The sequence below is a fragment of the Podarcis liolepis genome (assembly GCF_965112155.1).
Source record: "Podarcis liolepis genome assembly, chromosome: 9".
Lineage (NCBI taxonomy): Eukaryota > Metazoa > Chordata > Lepidosauria > Squamata > Lacertidae > Podarcis > Podarcis liolepis.
In genome coordinates, this window is record NC_139564.1 from 9,001,833 (window position 1) to 9,023,752 (window position 21,920).

At 44.7% G+C, this 21,920-nt stretch overlaps 1 protein-coding gene across 2 annotated transcripts; it reads right to left on the reverse strand.

Annotated features, from left to right (window-relative positions):
* Nucleotides 1-393: 393 nt before the first annotated feature.
* On the reverse strand, nucleotides 394-21,561 carry SUCLG1 (succinate-CoA ligase GDP/ADP-forming subunit alpha; the record flags this gene model as incomplete). 2 transcript variants are annotated; one of them, XM_083458951.1, is made up of 9 exons in its annotated part: nucleotides 394-2,639; nucleotides 4,633-4,821; nucleotides 8,028-8,179; nucleotides 10,029-10,112; nucleotides 11,377-11,434; nucleotides 13,409-13,621; nucleotides 13,818-13,934; nucleotides 15,845-15,943; nucleotides 21,409-21,561. In XM_083458951.1, 9 exons carry the CDS (start codon nucleotides 21,559-21,561, stop codon nucleotides 2,613-2,615), a joined length of 1,092 nt encoding a protein of 363 aa, XP_083315077.1. In that variant the 3' UTR covers nucleotides 394-2,612. The 2 variants fall into 2 exon arrangements, with proteins under 2 accessions (XP_083315077.1, XP_083315078.1); XM_083458952.1 differs by having other exon boundaries at nucleotides 15,845-15,948; nucleotides 21,409-21,552.
* Nucleotides 21,562-21,920: the final 359 nt, after the last annotated feature.

Sequence of the window (21,920 nt, forward strand, 5' to 3'; positions counted from 1 at the left end):
GGTAATGCGAAATTCTATGCTTGCATGGTTCACTCAGGGGGCATGCAGTCTCTGAGTCTGCACAGAGTGCAAGTCCCTCAGCATTGAATTACCAGAGCCTGCCACACTTTTTAATTAAGAATGACACTGGCACTTTGAGATGGGCTCAAAATTTGTCATTTTCGTTTTCCCACGAAAGGCAGGCAGTGGACAAGAGCAAGCTGGGAATCGGTCTCAATTTGTATACAGAAAGCACTTTGGGTATGTTTGGTAAAAACGAGCAACACCGACATTTTGAAAATCATATCCACAGGTTCTCAGCCCTCCTCCGTCTTCCCCCTTTCCCAAAGGTCCTCCTTTACAGATTGGCTTTCTTTTTAAAGGTACCCCAATCTACACAAGCAACCAGCTCCGTTTTGCGTTACTTGATTTTATTTCCGTTCATAATGAAAGCAAACCGAAACACCATCAAATTCCGCTATAGCTCGTAAAGCTCATTTACGAGCGTAACATTTTATGTATGCCTGTAAGTAGCAAAACTTGTCAGCAGAGAATCATTGGTAATTATTTGCAGAAAATATACTCCGGTAGATTCTCTCTCTCTCTCTCTCTTTTTGAAAAGCTGCAGTAACTCATTAGCAGTTGCACAGAAAAAGCTAGGGTACAACACAAGTAAGAGCAAGAGTATTAGGCCAGCATTGTACAAAGAGGTATAAATAAATCTTCTCTCGGGATAACTACGGTTGCGATGGAAAAGAACCACCTTTAGACACGCCCATGGGGGGGGGGTCCTCGATACTTCGTGCCTTTGAATAGCTGAAACTTCCTCCCATTTCACAGACTGATGGCCAGGGAGGTTAAACACCTCATGGGCTTCAGAATTTGCCGTGTGGCTCTTTGGAACCATAAAAACTTTCAAGGTGAAAATACTAATAGTAAAAAGAAGGTGAAAATCAGGCTTTTTTTATAAATGAGGAAATGCATTGTTCCGCTCAGACATTTTGCAACTGAAGTCCATGTTGTTGACAGCCCACACAGAAAATTGCACAAGCAGTTTGCAATTAAAGGGAAAGCAGCACAGAGACAAAAGCAAAGGGGGCAGAACCTAAAAAAAGAAAAACACAAGGGCTATGAAAGGACTTTTTCTGAAGCAGGATTTATGTATGAAGTCCGCATGACTGCTGGAATCAGCTTAGGAGAAAATACATTTTGGAGGATACCAACAGCAGCAGTTGCTTCTGAGTAACTATACACAGAACTCCTTATTACATGCTTTAGAAATAATAAGAGATCCATTTAGTAAAAATCAAGGACCTGCCATCATCCAATGGACAGTGGCTTGTTTTCAAGAAGCGGACAGGGAAAATATCAGATTTGTCATGGCTGCAGCAAATTGCCTATAGCAAGTAGTGGGGTTCTGTGGCTGAGTCACTCTTGCACACCAGGATGGAGAGGGGCAAGCGGTCGTGAGGTTGGTGCAGTGGCGAGGTTGGTGTGGTGTAAACGTGTTGCCAGGATTGGCTCCGCTGGCATCCTTGCACCGCACCAACCTTGCCATCGCCTTGTCCCTCCCAGAATGCAACTCAGATGGCTTAAGGTCACTTGCCATGGGACAGACCCAGTACGCCTTTTGCTAAAGCATTTGCAGATCAATGAAACAATTAAAAACATCCCGGGAGAACACTACTCTTTGCTCTCCCTGCATGCACTTTGGAGTGTGTTTTAAATCATTTCCATCTATGCAAGTTGATCTAAAAGCTACAGCCCCACCTACCCGTACAATATGGGCAGGGCTTGGCATTCAGATAAAACATCTGGACACAGTGTGAGAGAGACAGAGCTGGCCTCAGGCACCACTTACAGCCTCTGCCAACCTGGCACCCTACAGGTACACTGGACTATAACTCCCACCTGTCCTAGCCAGCATGCCCACGAAGTGCTGGAGTTGATGACAACAAGGCTAATGGAGGCTAGGATTAACAGCAGCTGCAGTTCAAAATATCTGGAGGGCAGCAGGTTGGCGAAGACCACTCTACTACTTCCAACTGAGTCTTCAGACCTCACTGCATTGCTGGTGAATAAATTCGGTGTTTTGTGAAAGCTGCATACATTACAGTTCCCTCCTGAAGATATCTGTGATTGCCACCAGTGCTGGACCTAACTCAGCAAAGCTTAATGATTCGTTTGCAGGCCACTAAGCTCTGCCTGATGTACTAGACCAATAGGATTTGGCACCAATTTCTATGTCAAGGACAACTGTCCATCAAAAATAAAAGCTGAAAAGCCCATAGCAGAAACAAAAAGCAGTTTTACTTTAAAGTATATCCATTCTTAAAGCTTCCAGATAGTTAAAGAGTTTTAATAAAGTGATTTGAGGAAAGTTGTAAGAAAAAGCTACCAAGCTCCAGGATTTCAAATAATCAAGTTTAGTGGTAGATTTATTCGTTTGCTATGATGTACAATTATGTCTGGACAAAGGAGCCACTGAAATGAAACCTGATGGCTTTAAAGCTGAATTCAGAAGACCGTTGTCAATTATATTCGAGAAAAGAAAAATCAGCAGGTGAGCAGCACAGAGGGAGGTGATATTTCTGCAGTGGCATGTTCGGACGGATCCCCTCCTCCTCCTCCTCTCACAGCATTTTCCTCTTCTCAAACTCCTTGAGGGATAAAGACGGAGGCAAGGTTTAATTAGAGTTGGGACAAGCATTTGCCAAACCATCCTTTCTGCCAGAGTTTACCACCTTTAACATCTGCAATCTCTTCCATAACCTGGCCCCTCTCTGGCCGCTCTGCGCTTCTCAATGGCATTGGCTGGCCTGTTTTCGGGGTCACAATGGGCTGGCAGTGACGTAGCTGGAGAACACTAGGAACATACTCTGTTATCACAGAGAGGCCAGGACGCTTCACTGCAGGGAGCTCAACTGACAGCTTTAGACTCTGAGCAGCTTCTGAGGGTCCGTGGCAACTTTTGGCAAACTGACTGCAATCTTCGATGTCCCAACTATGACTTTCGCTATTTTTCCTAACCCACATTGCAAGGGGAAAAGAGCCGCTGTAAACTCTGCCAGCTCAGCTCTCTCCCGCCTCCTGTAGGGCCCAGCGATTAACAAGAGCAGGCGCCGCCAAAAATCATGATGCGGGAAAAGCCGTGAAGCCAGCCAATGCCTCCGCGCAGCTCCATCCTTGTATCAGACACAGTGAGATATCGGTATATGTCAAGTATGAATGTTAGGCCCAAAAGAAGATGGAGAATTCGCAAGGCATGATATGCTGACAGGCGAAGTAAGAAACTGGTTTTATCTTTTTTTTAAAAAAAATCATTTTTATTGATTTTCCAATAAAAACAGCCAATCATCATATCCACACCATAATCCAATCCAATTAAAAACGACAAACAAAAATAAAAAAGTGACCAAATTATAGTCCAAATTGTAATTACTAATTTTTCTGGGCTCCCCGTAGTCTGGACCACTGAAGCCTATCTCCAAATCTTCGTTCCTGTCTGAGAAACTGGTTTTATCAAGGAAAAATGTATAACTGTGTCCAAAAGAACATTGGTTTTGCTTAATGAAAGCAAAAATCCCCTGATAAAAACAGGATGGAACTGGCGATGAACAACAGTAATAATAATAAAAAAAAGGGCAGTCTGCTTACCCTCAGGGTTGCTGGGACCAGCGCTACAATCCAACACCCACAGCTCTTACATTGATCAACCCATGTGAAGGACCTTGTGTGAATATTTGAGTGAATGTGTGAGTGTTTGAACCTCTTGGTACCAATTTATTAATGTATACTTGACTATATGAAATAAATGTTACATGAAAGGTGTGTAAACCCAAATCTGGTCTCCGACCTGTCTTATTGAAAGTCCTATAGCATACGGGATATCAGTTGCCTCTCCGGATTTCCAAAAAACCAAGTTACCACGCTGAGGGTAAGCAGAGTGCCCTTTTTATAGTCTTCTTACCCCTTGACGTCTATCGGCTGGCTTTTAGAACAACTGAGTTTCTGCCACCCTCCTCCTGTTCTCCTTCTGGACCACCACATCACCTTTGCTGTTGTACCTCAGAAATACATACAACGTGTTTCAGGCCTTTATCATCTGTCCGTGGCCCACCATCAGTTCCTCCTTGTCTTTGTTCTTTTCAAAGGATATTTATTACTGTTGTTCATCGCCAGTTCCGTCCTGTTTTTATCAGGGGATTTTTGCTTTCATTAAGCAAAACCAATATTCTTTTGGACACAGTTATACATTTTTCCTTGAAAAAACCAGTTTCCCGCTTCACCTGCCAGCATATCATGCCTTGCGAATTCGCCATCTTTTTTTGGGCCTAGCATTCATACTTGACATACATGATGATGGTGATATATCATGACGTTGAAAACCAGATTGCCCAGCCCTAGTGGCCGAGTGGGAATCTGAACCCAAGTATCCCTTGTTCATGTCCAACAACCTAAATCTGCAAACTTCTACCACGCTTGTTGCATTGAAAGAAACCCAACCCAACAAAAACCTCGTTCATAGGAATGAAGCAGAACGTATTTCACAGTGCCCAATGTTTCTGGCAACATCCTGGCAAGCTCCATTGCCTTTAAGTTGCAGAGGAGCAGCACTGTGTCCTTGAACTTCTAAATGGCTGCTGAACTAACCTTGTATATAGTAGAGCCCAGCTGAGCAGGAGACATACTGACGACAACGCCAGCATTCTGTAGGGCAGCAATTTTCTCTTTCGCTCCACCTTTCCCACCAGCAATGATAGCCCCCGCGTGGCCCATCCTTCTGCCTGGAGGAGCGGTGACTCCAGCTATAAACGAGACGACTGGCTTGGCGTCTGGACCCTGTGACGAAAGAGGAATCATTTAATAGAGAGGCGAGAGAGAGAAAGCAGAGTTGCAACTACCCCAGTGAGCACAGTTATTCATAGAATCATAGAGTTGGAAGAGACCACAAGGGCCATCGAGTCCAACCCCCTGCCAAGCAGGAAACACCATCAGAGCACTCCTGACATATGGTTGTCAAGCCTCTGCTTAAAGACCTCCAAAGGAGGAGACTCCACCACACTCCTTGGCAGCAAATTCCACTGTCCAACAGCTCTTACTGTCAGGAAGTTCTTCCTAATGTTTAGGTGGAATCTTCTTTCTTGTAGTTTGGATCCATTGCTCCATGTCCGCTTCTCTGGAGCAGCAGAAAACAACCTTTCTCCCTCCTCTATGTGACATCCTTTTCTATATTTGAACATGGCTATCATATCACCCCTTATTATTATTGGCGCGTTTGGACAAGAAAAGACATCCACGCTGAAGCACCAGCCTGAGGATTAGGGGCAGAGATAAGGAAACGGCCTGAGAGTTCTGGGCAGAGAAAAGGAAGGAAGTGAGTGCAACAAAATTCCCATAAGGATCAAGCTTGTATAGCTCATGTATAGGCCACCAAGGAAATATTTAAGTAGTTTTGATTTTAGAAGCCAGCTCCTGCGGTAGATATACCAAAAAAAAAAGTCCACTTTGGGGGAGAGGGGATAATGATTACAGTTACAATTTCATCTTTGGTGCCGTTTGCGAATTGTTTTGCAAGCCAAAGTGTAAAACTGAAGTACAGTGGTACCTCGGGTTACAGACGCTTCAGGTTACAGACTCCACTAACCCAGAAATAGTACCTCGGGTTAAGTACTTTGCTTCAGGATGAGAACAGAAATTGTGCAGCAGTGGTGCAGCGGCAGTGGGAGGCCCCATTAGCACTTTACCAGGTTAAGAACAGTTTCAGGTTAAGAATGAGACGCCAGAACGAATTAAGTTCTTAAACAGAGCTACCACTGTAGATGTGTAGTAGCTGGGCCATAAAAGCTTTTGAGTGAAGAATGATGTGCAAAGGCTGACTCAAGAAACCAAAATCCAAATCTAGCCATGTTTTGTGGCCTTGAAGAAGCTCCTGGGACTGGTCCAGTTATTCAAGAAACCTCAAGAGTTTCCAGAGAAACAATCATGCAACTCTGGCCACCTATCGACTTGACCACAGCTTCCTGGCAACATATTCCACAAACATGGGAAATCAATTCCAAGTAAAATGTGACTGTGCGCAAAAAAACCCATCTGGATCAGGTATTACTTTTTCCTTATGGGACAAACACAGATTCTGAAAGCCTTAAAAGCTGCCCCTAAAACAATTCATGCAACACTGCGGGTGATATTCAGCCAAGTCCTACTCATTGTAGACCCACTGAAATTAAAATGCACATACGTTAAAAAAAGGTAAAGGTAAAGGACCCGACAGTTAAGTCCAGTTGCAAACGACTTTGAGGTTGCAGCGTTCATCTTGTTTTACTGCCCGAGGGAGCTGGTGTTTGTCCGCAGATTTTCCGGGTCATGTGGCCAGCATGACTAAGCCGCTTCTGGCGAAACCAGAGCAGAACACAGAAACACCATTTACCTTCCCGCCAGAGCAGTACCTATTTATCTACTTGCACTTTGACGTGCTTTCGAACTGCTAGGTTAGCAGGAGCTGGGACTGAGCTGAGGAGATTTCACCCCTCCCATATCCAAGAATCTGCTGATGTTCTCTGCTGATTCTCCAGAGAGGAGGGGGCGGTTTCTGCTCTCTACTTATTCCGCTCCAGCCTCACATCAAAGTGTCGGATAGAGAGAGACTGAGTGTTAGAGAGAGATCGTGTGTATATATAAGGTTGCTGCTAAGACACTGCAGTTCAGCATTTTTCGTTTAGACCTCATTTAGCTCTGTATATAGTTGTGTATTATAGTTGTAGATAGAATAAAGAAGATAATCTACAGAGCTGCTCTCCGAGTCGTTTATGCTCTGCTATACTCTGCTGTGTGACGACTGTCTTCTTGTGGAAGTGAATCCGGTGCTCACAACTCTAAGCTGTGAGTCCACAGCACTTCGACCTGTTCCTGTGCAGAAGGTGGTCTCTGGAAGTGCTACCCAGCTCACCTAGCCCAGTCGGGGCTGAAGTGGATGAGTCCAGTTGGTAGCACTGGCTCAAAGGCGATGCTGACACAAGCAAGAGGAGCTCACCCTGTTGCGGGGATTCGAGCTGCCGACCTTCTGATCGGCAAGCCCTAGGTTCAGTGGTTTAGAGCACAGCGCCACCCGCGTCCCCACACATATGTTAAGTCATGCCGATTAGCTTCTGAATACCACCTGTATGTCACAAATAAGTAATCCACACACACAACTCTCAATTCTGTGAACCATTCCCAAGTTTGTGGGCTGTCTGGTTGCATGAGCAAATTTCACTCACTCATTGCCCATTTGCCTGCATAGGAAATTTGGGGAACTGCAGTATTTGCTGCAAAATGGTACCATCGGAAATGAGCCCATGGGCTAAATTTATAGGTGAATCTTCCTTTCCATTTGGTGAGGTAGTCTTACATCATTATTTCCATCATGTTTAATGGGGAACAGTGAGGAGTTAGCAAATATGTAGCCGCATGTAACAACCACTTAATGCTTTTACCCTGCAAATGCCAGGCTTTCAAAAGGTTATTGATTAATCTCTCTGCTGAGCTTGGTGTACTTAATTGTACTATAGACAACTTTCGTTTGAGTGATGAAAAGGGATTTGCGATGCTTCTGGATGGCAGCTATTTTGTCGGTGGGATACAACTGCACAGTGGCAAATGCAGGTCGCAGAGTTATAGTTGATCTGGTGCTTGTGTGCAACAAACCCACATTGGGCAAGGAAAGGGACAGGAAAATGCACTGCTAAATGCGACATCACATAACCTCTCTGCAAATTTTATGCAAAGGAATCAGGATGAATGTTCCAACATACATGCCATCTAGAAGCAACCTCAGTTCTTATACTTAGGAGGTCACATAAGTACATCTTTGGGATTTACCTTCATCTTCCTCGTGCAACATTCTAGTGAGGGGTGTAAATTCCTTCCAAGGGGACTCTTTCGACCCAACCCATTGACTTTAAAAGAGTGGAATACAAACAGATGAACTTTTAAAACGGTTATCCCTCCTCCTTCCTCAATAAGCAGAATGTGCACAGGAGACACACTCTCAAAACATTTAAGCTTACAGAATTGTTTTCCCTAAGGAACTGAGCGGCATCCTCTTCTGCGTTTCCACCAATCTCGCCTATCAGTATAATTCCTTCGGTGTGCGGATCCTTCAGGAAGACATCCAGGCAGTCAATAAAATTTGTTCCATTGAATGGGTCTCCTCCGATGCCTGAAAGGTTTCAAAGAGTCCTATTAAGAGCAGCACATTTCTTCCAGAGACCAATTCCACTAATAGGGGCAGCAGAACTTTCAGGACCACCAACTTGAGTTGCCCACTTTCAGTTAAGGATAACAAACAGTCTTGGAGCGTCATTTCAGCTATTAGATAGCTGGCAATCGGGTCGTTCAGCTCTGCCCCTACCAATATTTCTGGTTTCAGAAAAGGACAACAAAAAGTTGGTATATGGCTAATAAAAAGTGAGTTATAAAATATAAGCAGCTGCCTTGAAACCATCTATGTTGACAGGTTCTCAAGAGAAGTCATTCTTAACCCTATGACCTGCAAACCTTTAAGAAGGGATCTTGTGGATTGAATTTGGGGCCTTTTACATGTAAATATCTATGCCTCCAAAGGGCTAAACCACAACCTTTACATGCAGAGATTTTAAGTTGCCTTTTCACAGATCTTTAAGCCAGTTCCCAACTTGTACCTTGTGATACAGAGCATTCTCCAATGAAGTAGTCCTGCCAGAGCAAGGATCTTTGCCTCTGTATAGGAACTTCCCTTCCCACTCTGTTCCCTTCCCCTGTTCCAGGGGTTGGAAGCAGATTTGGGGAAGGTGAAGAAGGTGCCCAGGGAGAGGAGAGGGAAAGTTCCATTGTGAAAATGGAAAACCTTGCGCAAGTGCAACTACTTTGACGGATGCTGCCCGACAGGTTGGAAAATGGCTGCAAGCACCAACCAAAAAAGCTGAGGGAAACATTTTGTATGGTAGCCAATGTTACTCATATTCTGAGCAGACCCACTGAAATTAAGGTACATTATTTGCTTTGGTCAGTTAATTTTGATGGGTCAACTTTGCATAGAAGTTAGTTGGGCATAACCCCATATATTCAGTTACGGTAGATGCAGAATTACCAAAATGATGTAAAATCACAATCTGTTTCCAGCAAAAATTGTGAAGGATACAGCCCTCAGATTAAGTTAAAAGAAGATTGAAGCATCATTCCTTTCCTTTTCATTACACATTTAGCACAAATCGTATTTATGAATACCCTCTTTTAGCACAGGAGTTGGTACCCAAGGCCTAAGGCTACCATGGCAATCCTTCAGCAGGCTACAACTTTGAAGGAGGAATGCAGTATCTAAGACTTGGCTTAAGGCCTCACCTTCATTTGTAGCAGTTAAAATAAGATAAAACCTTTGGGAACTTATGAAATCCTCCTCTTCTGGATTCTCACCCTGGTGTTGAAATTCTCTTGTGCTGGGCACATTTACCAGAGCAGAACTCAAAATGTCAGACTCAGTTAACTGTTCCAGAGGTAAACTGCCAGAATTTTTTAAGTCAAGTGAGAGAGAATTCCTGCTTCCTTTTCTGCCTCTTTTCAATCAACACGCCGAATGTAAATTAGAAAATGAATTTCCGAAGGCAACTCTTTCTTTTTATTTGCACAATAACACCAGTTTGGGAGACATGTGCAAACTACAGCCTGAACTTCCTAAATCTGAAATTCTGGGATTCAACCAGAGTAGAACCAAAGGGATGCCAAAACAGATACAGGATAAAAGAGTGAAGATTCACTCATCTCCTCTTCTAACAGAGACTGATCTTTCACACTCACTTGCAAAACTGAACTCTCAGCCATATAATTCATCCATTTGTGGCCCGTCATCAGATTGAACCTCCCCAGTTGTGTCTCCCCACCCTGTTCACAGGTTGCCATGGGGGGCAATTTGGTTTAGCACTACTGCAAAACGCACATTTAATGCAAAGTGGGATGTGAGTTAGCATTTCTTAAGTGGTTTCTAAGATCATATGTATTTTCTTACACACTGACTGAGCCTCTCTCAAACCCACCAACACAGAAGGATTGTCCCAGTCCAACTTGAGTTGTCTGATGAACAGCTTCGTACGTCAGAGTGCCAGATCTCGACACAATACCTGAAGGGTAAGGAAAGGAGAAAAGAAAGAAAAAAGATATATAGATAGATATACAAATTTATATATAGCAACTTACGTAACAAGCTGACCTTTGAACCTTGTAAGTTCTAATTTCATGATCAGCACATAACATTCAAAAAGTATTCTTGCCATAAGGTGAAGATCATGTAAGTTAAGTTACACTAGAGATTCCTGAGCCACACAATGCAACGTAACAGCAAAGTAGGAGCATTATACCAGCAGCCCCTGAAGTATAGGCCCCACACCAAGAGCAGCTTTGCAAAGATTTCCCATTGTCTGGAGTTTACTTATTCAAAAGTGTAGAGTGTGCAGGAGGGTGTCCTGATTGTGACATTGAAGAAATCAAACCCCACAATAACTCAGCAAAGCCCATTGTGTTATCAACCACTGTTTGAAACTTAAAAGAGGACAGCAGTCAACTTTGAAACTGCCCATTTAAAAGGGCATGGCGTTTGGGTTTCGATATAATGCTCGCCCATATGGCAAATCGTTTTTATATGAAGTGCCTGCCTTTGTTGCATGTGCGAAAATAACAGCGCATCGCCACTTGAGGAATCTAAAATCCAATCCTTAGGTTGGGGAGAGAGCACTCAAGCCAACCTGGGGGTTATCTCTCTTTTGAAGCGTGCATATGTCATGGCATGGGTTCACACTTAACACAGGCTGCAAACTAAGGGCAGACTTGGTTGGATATTTCAAGACTGGGCTCAGTTGGGCCTTACTCAGAAGACTGCCATTCCGATTTCCCCCTCCGAAGACTCTGGGTTCTGCATGGGAGGACTTGGCCCTAGCAAATATGGCAAGATGGCACATGTGTTTTATTTGAATTTGTCCCTGAAGCAGGGTCTGCTGCTTCAAGCCTGCCTCTGTTATAGTTCCTGCACAGGACCTGCCAAATCAAAAGGTGGTGGGTATGTCCAATCCAATGAATTCAGCACTGTGTCATTCTTATTTTCATTATTATTATTATTATTATTATTATTATTATTATTATTATTATTATTATTTAAACTTGTTAGTTGGTTGTTACTCAAAAGTCTCCAAGGCTCACAAGAGGTTTAAAAATAAACCTCTCATGAAATTGAAGATGTCGTCAACATTGACTAATATCTTGAAGGCTAGGGTGTTAAGCCAAATGCACACTCTATTGTATTAGAGCAAATACAATTGCAGGTTTTTGTTATTATTGTTGTTGTTGTTGTTATTTTTCGAAAACACACCAGAAAAATCTTTGAGATCTTACCAATTCTTCCTTTCTTGTGAATGTGGCCAGGCATGATACCAATTTTACATTCTCCAGGCTAAAAAAAAAAAAAAAAAAACGTGATCAGCATCATTTCATACACTTATCCGAAGTCACCACCGCAACCTTCCTCTATAAGACTCCTTCCCAGTGTCTCAAGCCTGCCCAAAGCGGCCTCTGAACTTGCTGCAAGTCCTTTGTACTATGCACGGGATTGTGGAGCATGTTCCAGGGCAGAGGTAGCCACTCCAGATGCTGATGGAAGAGGGTATGCTGTCAATCCTTATGGAGTGTTTGCTACGCCTTGCATGAACAGAGCACACTGTCCCCATGACTCCAGAAAGATCAGCTGCAGCATGCAAGGCACGGTGCGAGAAAGCTGATCTTCTCATTATTAAGCTCCAGGGGTCCCCAAAACGAAGTTTGGAAAAGGTTGGTTTTTCATTATAGTAGTAGTAGTAGTAGTAGTTCTTATTATTATTTTATTTGTACCCCATCCATCTTTTCTATATAATTTTTTATTAATTTTTTGTCATACTAAAATGCCCATTTTAACATCCTTACAATATCAATGACTTCCTTTCTTCTCCTTCCATGGTTCGTTTTGCATATCCCAGATTCCTGCATATTTTACAAAAACTAAACCATTCAGTATTCCATTTATACATCCATCAAACCTTATTTACACTGTTGAATTTATCTTAACACCGCCAAGGTTTTCAGGTGTCCCCAATCCCCCCCCCCATATATTCAATAAACGTTTTCCAATCTTCTCTAAACGTATGTTCTTCTTGTTCTCTAATTCTTTACAGTGGTAGCTCGGGTTACGAACTTAATTCGTTCCAGAGGTCTGTTCTTTAACCCAAAACCATTCTTAACCTGAGGCGCGCTTTCACTAATGGGGCCTCCCGCTGCCACCATGCTGCCAGCACGCAGTTTCCGTTCTCATTCGGGGGCAAAGTTCGCAACCCGACATACTACTTCCGAGATAGCTGAGTTTGTAACCTGAGGCGTTCATAACCCGAAGCATTTGTAACCTGAGGTACCACTGTATGTTAAATCTGCAAGCTGCGCATATTCTGTCGGCTTAAGTTGACATTCTTCTTTAGCTGGGACCCAACTCGTTTTCCACATACCCTGCCCATCTGATTGCGTTACCCCAGCCACTCTGGGCGGCTTCCAACAGAATATAAAAACACATTCTGCTTTGATCTCACAGTAACACTATAATACTGCCTGGGTTAAGGGATAGTGACAAGTGGGGTTTTGAACATGAGTTTACAAATCTAAGACATCACATACTGCACTGCATTAGCTGGATCAAAGATGGGAAATCTGTGGCCCTCTCAGTGCTGTTGGACTACACATCCCATCAGCGTGCAGCAAGCATGGCAAATGGTCAGGGAAGCTGAGTATGTCACTACTGCGGCCCATGTCTCGTTAGAACAAAAAATGGCAAACGAGTGAGGTCCCAACTAAAGAAAAATGGCAACTTAAGCTGAGGAATATGCACAGCTTGCAGACTTAACATACAGAATTAGAGAACAAGAAGAACGTAAGTTTAGAGAAGATTGGAAAATGTTTATTGAATATATGGGGGAGAATTGTGTACACTTTAAGATGTTGGCAGCGTTAAGATAAATTCAACAGCGTAAATAAGTTTTGATGGATGTAATAATGGAATACTGAATGGTTTAGTTTATGTAAAATACGCAAGGATTTATGATATGCAAAATGAACCATGGAAAGAGAAGGGAAGTCATTGATATCTTAAGGATGTAAAAATGAGTATTCTAAATTGTAAAACAGAAAATTTAATAAAAATTATATACATATATATTTTAAAAAATGGTCAGGGAAGCTGGAAAGTGGAGTCACATAACACTGGGAGAACACTACAGCTCACCAGGATGGTGCCTACAATACAGGAAAGTATGTTAATCAGGCGGCACGCTTGCCTTTAGCCAAAATATATAGGCTTCTACTCTCTCAAGAAGATCTCCACTAGTTTTAACTTCACTTGAGCCCTTACGTTGATCACTCCTGGGCAATTTGGGCCAACGAGCCGAGTCTTGTCCTGACGAAGCAATCTGTGTTTGACACGCACCATGTCCTGCTGGGGAATACCTTCTGTAATGCACACAACGAGGGGGATTTCTGCGTCAATGGCTTCATTGATGGCGGCGGCAGCAAATGGTGGCGGCACATATATTGCAGAGGCAGAAGCACCCGTTTTCTCTTTAGCCTAAGATACAATTACATTTAAAAAAAAGAAGAAATCATCAATCTTTCAAGTTGCTTGGCATGCCAAAAGAATATTCTCAGCATTAGAAGCTGAAATTTGCTTTCTACTGCACGACTATTTGGTGAAACATTTAGATGATCTAGCCTGGATGTAGCCACAATGTGGGATCAGTTCTCATATAGCAATATATTATTACCTCCCTCACGGAGTTAAAGACCGGAAGCCCCAAGTGAGTTTTGCCCCCTTTGCCAGGAGAAATCCCTCCTACTAGATTGGTGCCATATTCCAACGCCTGTTGACTGTGAAAGGTACCCTGCAAGAGAAAATCAAACATAACAAAAACTAGGTTAAGATAGGAGGACAAAAGTGATCCAAAGCTAGACTTCTCCTGCACAAGGCCAGTGAAAGAAATGGGAGCTGCATGAGAGTCAGTAACCATGATCCAATTTTTTTAAAAAATCAAGCATACGCTACTAGCATGAGGTGCTAGATTTCTAAGTGCAGAGGAATAAATGCTTGGCTATTTTTATCAAGCCTGGGAAGCATGTAAATGTGCCATCTCAAACCTGCAATATTAAGTGGCACAGTCCAAACAGAGATATAGCATTCAATTGTTCTAAACAGTAAATTCTGTATAGTAAGTCTGGGCCTTGGACTAAACTAGGGATAAGGAACATGTGTCCCTCCAGATGTTTTTGGACTACAATTCCATGACTTCTGACCATTATGCTGGCTGGGATTAATGGAAGTCCAATGATAACTGCAGAACCACAAGCTCCTCACTCCTGGACTAAACCAAATTCTCCCAAGGTCAATTCTGCTGCTTTCCTTAAAAACTGAAAAGTCGAAAGCAGAAAAATCCACAAGTTAACAGACAAGGAATATGCCCTACTGCGTTCTAGAACTAAGGCACAGCTTCATTTCTGTGCCCCATGATGGATCAGCATTCCAAACATTAAGTGTGGCATGAGAAGCTATAAATAGAAGACACCATTTGCAGTATAGGCAGATACAAACTGTATGCAGGAGAACAAAACAATGTGTTTCCTCTAGTTTGTACTGACGTTTACAACTTGAACAATGGTTTCAGAACTAGATCTGTCAACCAGTTCTAATTACAACACATATACAACATAAAACTAACCTTCCATGACCTTGGGCACTACTATTAGTTGGACTAAGTCTTCTCCCAATCCACTAGCTCAGTCAGTAGAGCAGGAAACTCTTAGTATTAGGGTCTGAGCCCCACATTGGGAAAAAAGGAGCGATGCTGCCTTCACACTCGGAAGATCTCAGGAGCATCTAGTTAGCTACTGCGGTCCTTCGCTGTAACCCAGCAGGCCTCTTATGATGGTGATGTTATTCTACCTCCAGGGATCCCCACAAACATCAGCCTTCCTAACAACAAATCCATGTGTGTATCAGAAGACCTGGTGCCCCCAAACGTCTTACTGAATGCCCAGTTCTTACTGAGTGCAGGTAAGTGGTTAGGCCTATGGGGCAGCACTGGTATGGTTCATACGTCACATGGCTCAATGTGACTGCAGAACTACGCTGGCTCCTAGAGAAGAGCTTGCAGCCTTTTAGCTCCTCCACAGGCTCTGCCGAATGCCTCTCCTTCTTCTGAGTAGGTAAGAGGAGGTGTTGCACCACCCAATTTTGACGCCAGGCTGGGAGGGGGGTGTATGGGTCAGTGTGGGACATCAAGGATTGACTTAGCACGTCTTCTGAACCTGGGATCGTGGTTAAGGTGTCTCCTTCTTAAACAAGACCTGAAACCATCGAACAAACATTGGCTACCGTTTGTGATTCAGGAGAGACCTTAACCACAATCCTGGATTCAGAGAACTCATGAACTCAAACCTTGGCTTCACTGCCAAGGAGACCTAAAAAGTCTGGGGAGGTGCAAAGTGACTGAGATCTCCTCTTTAACAGCCAGCACAACTGCACATTCACAATAAGCTACAATATGCCATTTGCAGCCAGTGCTCTGTACAAGCTGGGAACATGTCCTAGAATATACCAGAAACTTCATCCCAGCTGTGCATTGCAGGGGAAGACAAACAGCAGCAGCAGCAAGCTATCTTTCAAGGAAGCTGGTCTGCCATGCCAAATCTTGCTAATGGACCATTGCAAAGTTCACCGAAGGAACCCCAGGGCTCCTCAAACCCAGTTTGAAAACCACTCTTCAACAGTATGAGAAAGGTACAGCCAAACACATACCTGTTTGCCGGTAAAACCCTGACAAACGACCTTTGTGTCTTTAGTGATGTAAAGATTCTTTCGTGTGGCCAAATAGGAACAATGCCGTACCCCATTTTTCTGCACTAGGGGAAAAAAATACAGAAAAAGCTCGATCGCCTTATTTTGTGAACGCAGGATAAATGCACAACTCAGAAAATTAAACTTTATCATACTTTTTTTTGACAAATTACAGGACAACCATGTTAGTCTGCTTTTTAAAAAGGAAAAAGAAAGATCATTGCACCTTTAATATTAACTCAAACAATTTTATTGAAAGAATAGGAGCTTTCAAAAGCAATTACCAAAGTAACTTTCAGAGCACGATGCTATTTTTCCAAAACCATGTCCATCTGCCAATTAGCTGACATCACTCTGAATGATGGGTGACATCAGCTGATGGTCGGTGTTCAATTCTGCACTGACTGATTGTGTCAGTTCACCACATGGAATTGACATGTGCAGCAAAAGCAGCAGTATTTGACCCATTCTCATCAGTGCGGGATTGAATCCTGCTGAGATCATGGCAGGGAGCGGGACTAAAGTCTTCGCTTATCAGCTGATGAGTGGAGACTTTCAATCCTGCTGGGTGCTGCTTCAAAGCCCTTTTGCAAATAGTTCTGCCTTGTTCTTTAAACCTTAGAGGATAGGTTCTAGCAATCACATTTTAACTGGACCCTAACATTTGCAGTATAAGGAAGAAATCATAAACTTCATTCAGGCCCCAATAATAATTTATAATTTGTGTTCCAACACATCAGGTCATATGCTTCTTCCTCCCCACCCCCCGCCCCGCCAAATTTGGATTTTCAACAGCAAGAGAATGAAATCTAAAATGTGTAAGGGCCGGTATTCGAAACCATGCGCTTCCTTTTGCACAAGTGCGAGTACCTGTCATTCAAAAAGCAGTTAGGGATGGCTCAGAGCCCATGAAACTCCTAATTAGCTCTAATTAGGGTTATCAACAATCTAATAAAGCTGAAATGCTTTAGTTTTAAGATGGCACAATTGAATCAATGGGCTTAAATCCAAGTATTCTAGTACCAATGAACTCCAGAATGGGTGGGCGCTATACACCCATCATCCTGAAATATTAACTTCACCAAACAAGTTCTGAGACTCACAAAACTAATTACTATAGCAATTGCTATAAACCAGCATTGTTCATTGTGCTCTAGTTTAAGCAGATACGTGTCTGCAGTGTTCAACCCCTGCACATGCCAGGAGACTGGAGAGGGGGAGGGGTTTTTTGGGCTGCAACCACAAGTTACAGCTGTTTACTAAGAACTCAGTAAAAACTCATGTTGGTCAAACTAGATAGATGCATATAAACTGGGTGGAATCCAATGCTGCGTGAGTGAATGTTCCCTTGGCCAATGGGATTTTATCATCCTCCCTTCTGCACCACCCTCAACCCCGTGCACCCCTCAAATCTGCTCCAGAGGGTCCCCAAATCCCTCCCCCCCCCAGCAGATTCCGTGTACATGCAAGAAGAGAAAAGGGAGGTGAGGTTCCGTTTCACAAGCAAAAGTCCATTCTGCTCATGCAGGGACAGCAAAGGATGCAATCAAAAGAGAAAAACTGATGGTATCTCATGAAACTCCAAAAAGAGGGAGGGGGGAGGAGAGAGAGAGAAGAAGAAGGAAACGTGCAAAACACAGGCACCTTTTTAAAAATTCTACACTCTTCATCCAGGCAAACGTGAACAGCACCCAGGAATACATCCAGGAACAAAAGAAAGTATGAGAGTATGCAGAAAGGCGCCACTCAACTTTCATTATGTTGTTCCACTGCAAATGTGTACTCTTGGTTTTCTCATTGTTAAACTATAGCTATAAAGCCATAAAAAGCAATTATGGTTGAGATGAGGTGCCTTTCCTCCAGTAAGAATTTAACTACGCACCAAACCTCACATGGCCTGTGGTTTTTATTTTAACTGGGATATTTGGTTGTTTGCTTTTAGTTTAATGGAAGAGGGGGAATACATCTCAAGGAGCAGCAAAGTGTTTAACTACGGTATTTTTAATTCCGAGGTAGCACTGAGTGTGTGGTCTGGGGAATTAAGATCTGCACCAATGAGTGCCCAGGCAACAAACAAAACAACCCAACGGGAGTGGAAGATTTTGCGGTACAAGCATGCCACAAACACATGCTTGCATACATTTGAAGTTAACCAGCTGTGTTACAGCGAAGGGCTGCAACTCATAGGCAGAGCACATTTTTGCATGGCAAAGGTTGCAGGTTCAAGCCCCTCCTCCTCCTCTGAAGCATCTTTGGACTTGGAAAGCCCTTTCTGAAACCCCGGAGAGCCTTAGTGTAGACAACACTAAGGTAGATGGATCAAGGGTATGACTCGATATAAGACAGCTTCCTATTTTCCTAAGTAAGGTAAAGGGACCCCTGACCATTAGGTCCAGTTGCGGACGACTCTGGGGTTGCGGCGCTCATCTCGCTTTACTGGCCGAGGGAGCCAGCGTATGTGGCCAGCATGACTAAGCCGCTTCTGGCGAACCAGAGCAGCGCACGGAAATGCCGTTTACCTTCTCGCCAGAGCGGTACCTATTTATCTACTTGCACTTTGACGTGCTTTCAAACTGCTAGGTTGGCAGGAGCAGGGACCGAGCAACGGGAGCTCACCCCGTCATGGGGATTCAAACCGCCGACCTTCCGATCGGCAAGCCCTAGGCTTTGTGGTTTAACCCACAGTGCCACCCGTGTCCCAACTTCCTAAGTCCTTATTTTAAATCTACAGATAAAAATTTAGGGCTCAGATCAACTTAAGATGCCAGGTGCCACTATGCTTTGCAGCATGCCCAGTGACTATGGAAGCAAAAAGGTTTAATAACAGTAATTCTTACAAGGTGGGAAGAAGGCGGAGATCTGGGGTGAAGCAAAAAAAAAAAAAAAAGAAGAAGAAGAAGATCTGGGGCTCACGCCTAGCTATGCCACTGGAACTAAAATTCCCAGGCAAAATTAGCCCAGCCCAATCCGGAAACTAGTGTTTTATTGAGATCGATAGAACCTAAATGTCATGATGGCACCAGGCGAGAGGGAGAGAGCCTTCCACAAACAGGGAGGGACCACAGAAAAGGTCGCCTTCTCATGTTGCCGCCCTCCAGACCTCCTGCGGAAGAGGCAAACGAAGAAAGACCTCTGAGGATGATCACTGGGTCCAGGTCAGTTCATATAGGGAGAGGCTGACCTTGAGGTACTGTGGTCCTGATCCATTTAAGGCTTTCTAGTTCTAAACCAGCACTTTGAATTGGGCCCAGAAGCTGAGTGGAAGCCAGCACAGTCGGACCAGGATGGGTGCAAGATGCTCAAACCATCTTTCCCCAGCGAGCGACCAAATGGCTGAACTTCTGCACCGATGGAAGTATAAATTCACATAACTAGGCTTTAATCCACCCAGGTCAAAGACTCAGTTTGGCACAAATTCCCATGTGTATTTGCATGCACACAGAGGCTGGGAGCCTCAAGGATGCCCCACTGGGGGGAAACACCCTGGCTACCACACACCCCATAGCTTGCTTATTAATTGATTGACTTTATATGATTGATTGATTGATTATTGAATTTATATACCGTATTTTTCGCCCCATAGGACGCACCGGCCCATAGGACGCACCTAGTTTTTTGGGGGGGAAATCAAGGGGGAAAATTTATTCCCCCCCCCCAGGTTTGCGCAGCCATCCCCAAGCTAGAAGAGGGAGGCGGAGCACTCCGTCTCCCTCTTCTGCCTTCAGGGACAGCCTCCCTAGCCTCTGTGGGGCAGCGCACTCCGCTGCCCTGCAGAGGCTTTGCGCAGCCATCCCCAAGCTAGAAGAGGGAGACAGAGCGCTCCGTCTCCCTCTTCTGCCTTCAGGGACAGCTTGCCCCGCTGTCCCCCGAGTTTGTGGGGCTGGCGGGGGGAGAAGCAAGCTTGCTTCTCCCCCCCCCCCAGCCTCCAGATCAGGTCGGGGAATAGCGGGGTGGCGGCGCTGCGCCTCCCCGCTGTCCCCCGAGCTTTTGGGCTGCAGGCTGCTGCCCGCAAGCCTTGAGAGCCCGCGGGACATCCCGCCGGGCTTGCAAGACTTGCGGATAGCTTCCTGAAGCCTGGAGAGCGAGAGGGGTGCATTCGCCCCATAGGACGCACACACATTTCCCCTTCATTTTTGGAGGGGAAAAAGTGCGTCCTATAGGGCGAAAAATACGGTACCGCCCTATACCCGGAGGTCTCAGGACGGTTCACAGAAAAGATCACAATATATAAAATCAAAATAAAAACAATAATCCAATAACACACACACCAAAAAGAGCCACATTTTAAAAAGGGCATAGGATGTCAATCATATCACCCAAAGGCCTGGTAAAAAGGTGTACAACGAAGGTGCCAGGTGAATTTCCATGGGGAGAGCTTTCCATAGATGGGGAGCAACTGCAGAAAAGGCCCTGTTCTTGTGTTGCCACCCTCCGGAGCTCTCAAAGAGGCACACGAAGGAGAGCCACAGAAGATGATCTCAGGATCCCGGTAGGTTCATATAGAAAGAGGTGATCCTTGAGGTATTGCTGAGCTGTGGCTTTGATATGCAGACACGGGCCCTAAGGAAGTTAGAGGGGAGGCAGCAACCACCCACTAAATCAAGTAACTGAGGTTCTCCCCCCCCCCCAAACCCCCCACATTATCATTATTGGCATTTATTGAATTCATATACAGCCCTACATGTTTTATGTATTTGTCGCCAAGGACAGCTCTTAACTCATCTCCTGCTATGCCCTACGGAGGACCTTAAGATCCATAAATAACAACACCCTAGAGGTCCCAGGCCCTAAGGAAGTCAGATTAGCCTCAACCAGAGCCAGGGCCTTTTCAACACTGGTGGAACGCTCTGCCTCATGAGACCAGGGCCCTGCAGGATCTGATTTCTTTCTGCAGGGCCTGTAAGACAGAGTTGTTCCGCCTGGCCTTTGGCTTGGAATCAACTTGATCCCCTTCCCCTCTTTCTTTTTCCCTTCTCCTCCTGTGAAGAGGCTGCATCTTAATGTTTTAATGTTGTATTTTAATCTTGTTTTTTAAATTGTATTTTAATCAACTTGTTTTTATTAGCGGTTGTTAGCCGCCCTGAGCCCGGTCTTGGCTGGGGAGGGCGGGGTATAAATGAAATTTATTATTATTACTATTATTATTATTATTTGAAGGGAGCCCTGTTTAGGGAAGTTTTTAATTACTTATGTTTTAATGTATTTTTAATCTTTTGGTGGAAGCCGCCCAGAATGGCTGGGGAAACTCAGTCAGATGGGCGGGGTATAAATGACTATTATTATTATTTGTATTGTTGCAAATTCTCCGAACGTGCAATATCTATACCTGCTTCCCTTACCTTTAATTCCATTTCAGAACAGAAAGGGGGGGGAGAGAGGAACCCCCCACCCCGAAAAGGACAGAGATAAGGGTTAAATTTAGGGGGGAGGAAAAGTAGTTCAGCGTCACGTGACGAGACCCCCCTTCCCGTTGGCCCCGCCTCCACCGGCCTGGCCCCGCCCCCCGACGGCCGACCCTCACTCACGGAGCAGGAGGAGGCGGCCGAGGCCTCGCGCGCCCACGGCGCCGCTCCCGCAGCAAGACATCGCCCCGGCGCCTTCGCCCTGGCTGCCAATGACAAGGGGGGGCCTTGCGAGGCCGGCCCCTTCCTGTCACGACATCGCAACCCGGTGCGCATGCGCCAGAGGGGCTTCTGCAGGCACACCATGCAAGCGCCTGACAAGAGAAGTTTGTGTATATACATATATGGAAGAGCAGAGGTGGGTAAGCGGCCTGTCACGGTACGGGCGTGATTTGCTTATTTCGGGGCAAGGTTTCCCTGGCTGGAGGCTGTATCCGAGAGGACTCGAAGGGCAAGAGAGGCAGGCGGAAGCCAGGGCAGCCGCGGTGGGAAAGCCAATGGGAGCGGAGGACCCCGGCCTCCCGAAGCGTTCCACGCTGGCGCAAGGGGTTGTGGGGGCTGTAGTTCTCGCGTTGAAAGGCATATGGTTGCGCTCAATGGTAGTTGGGTGGTTCGCTGCGCCCTTAAGGGAGGCA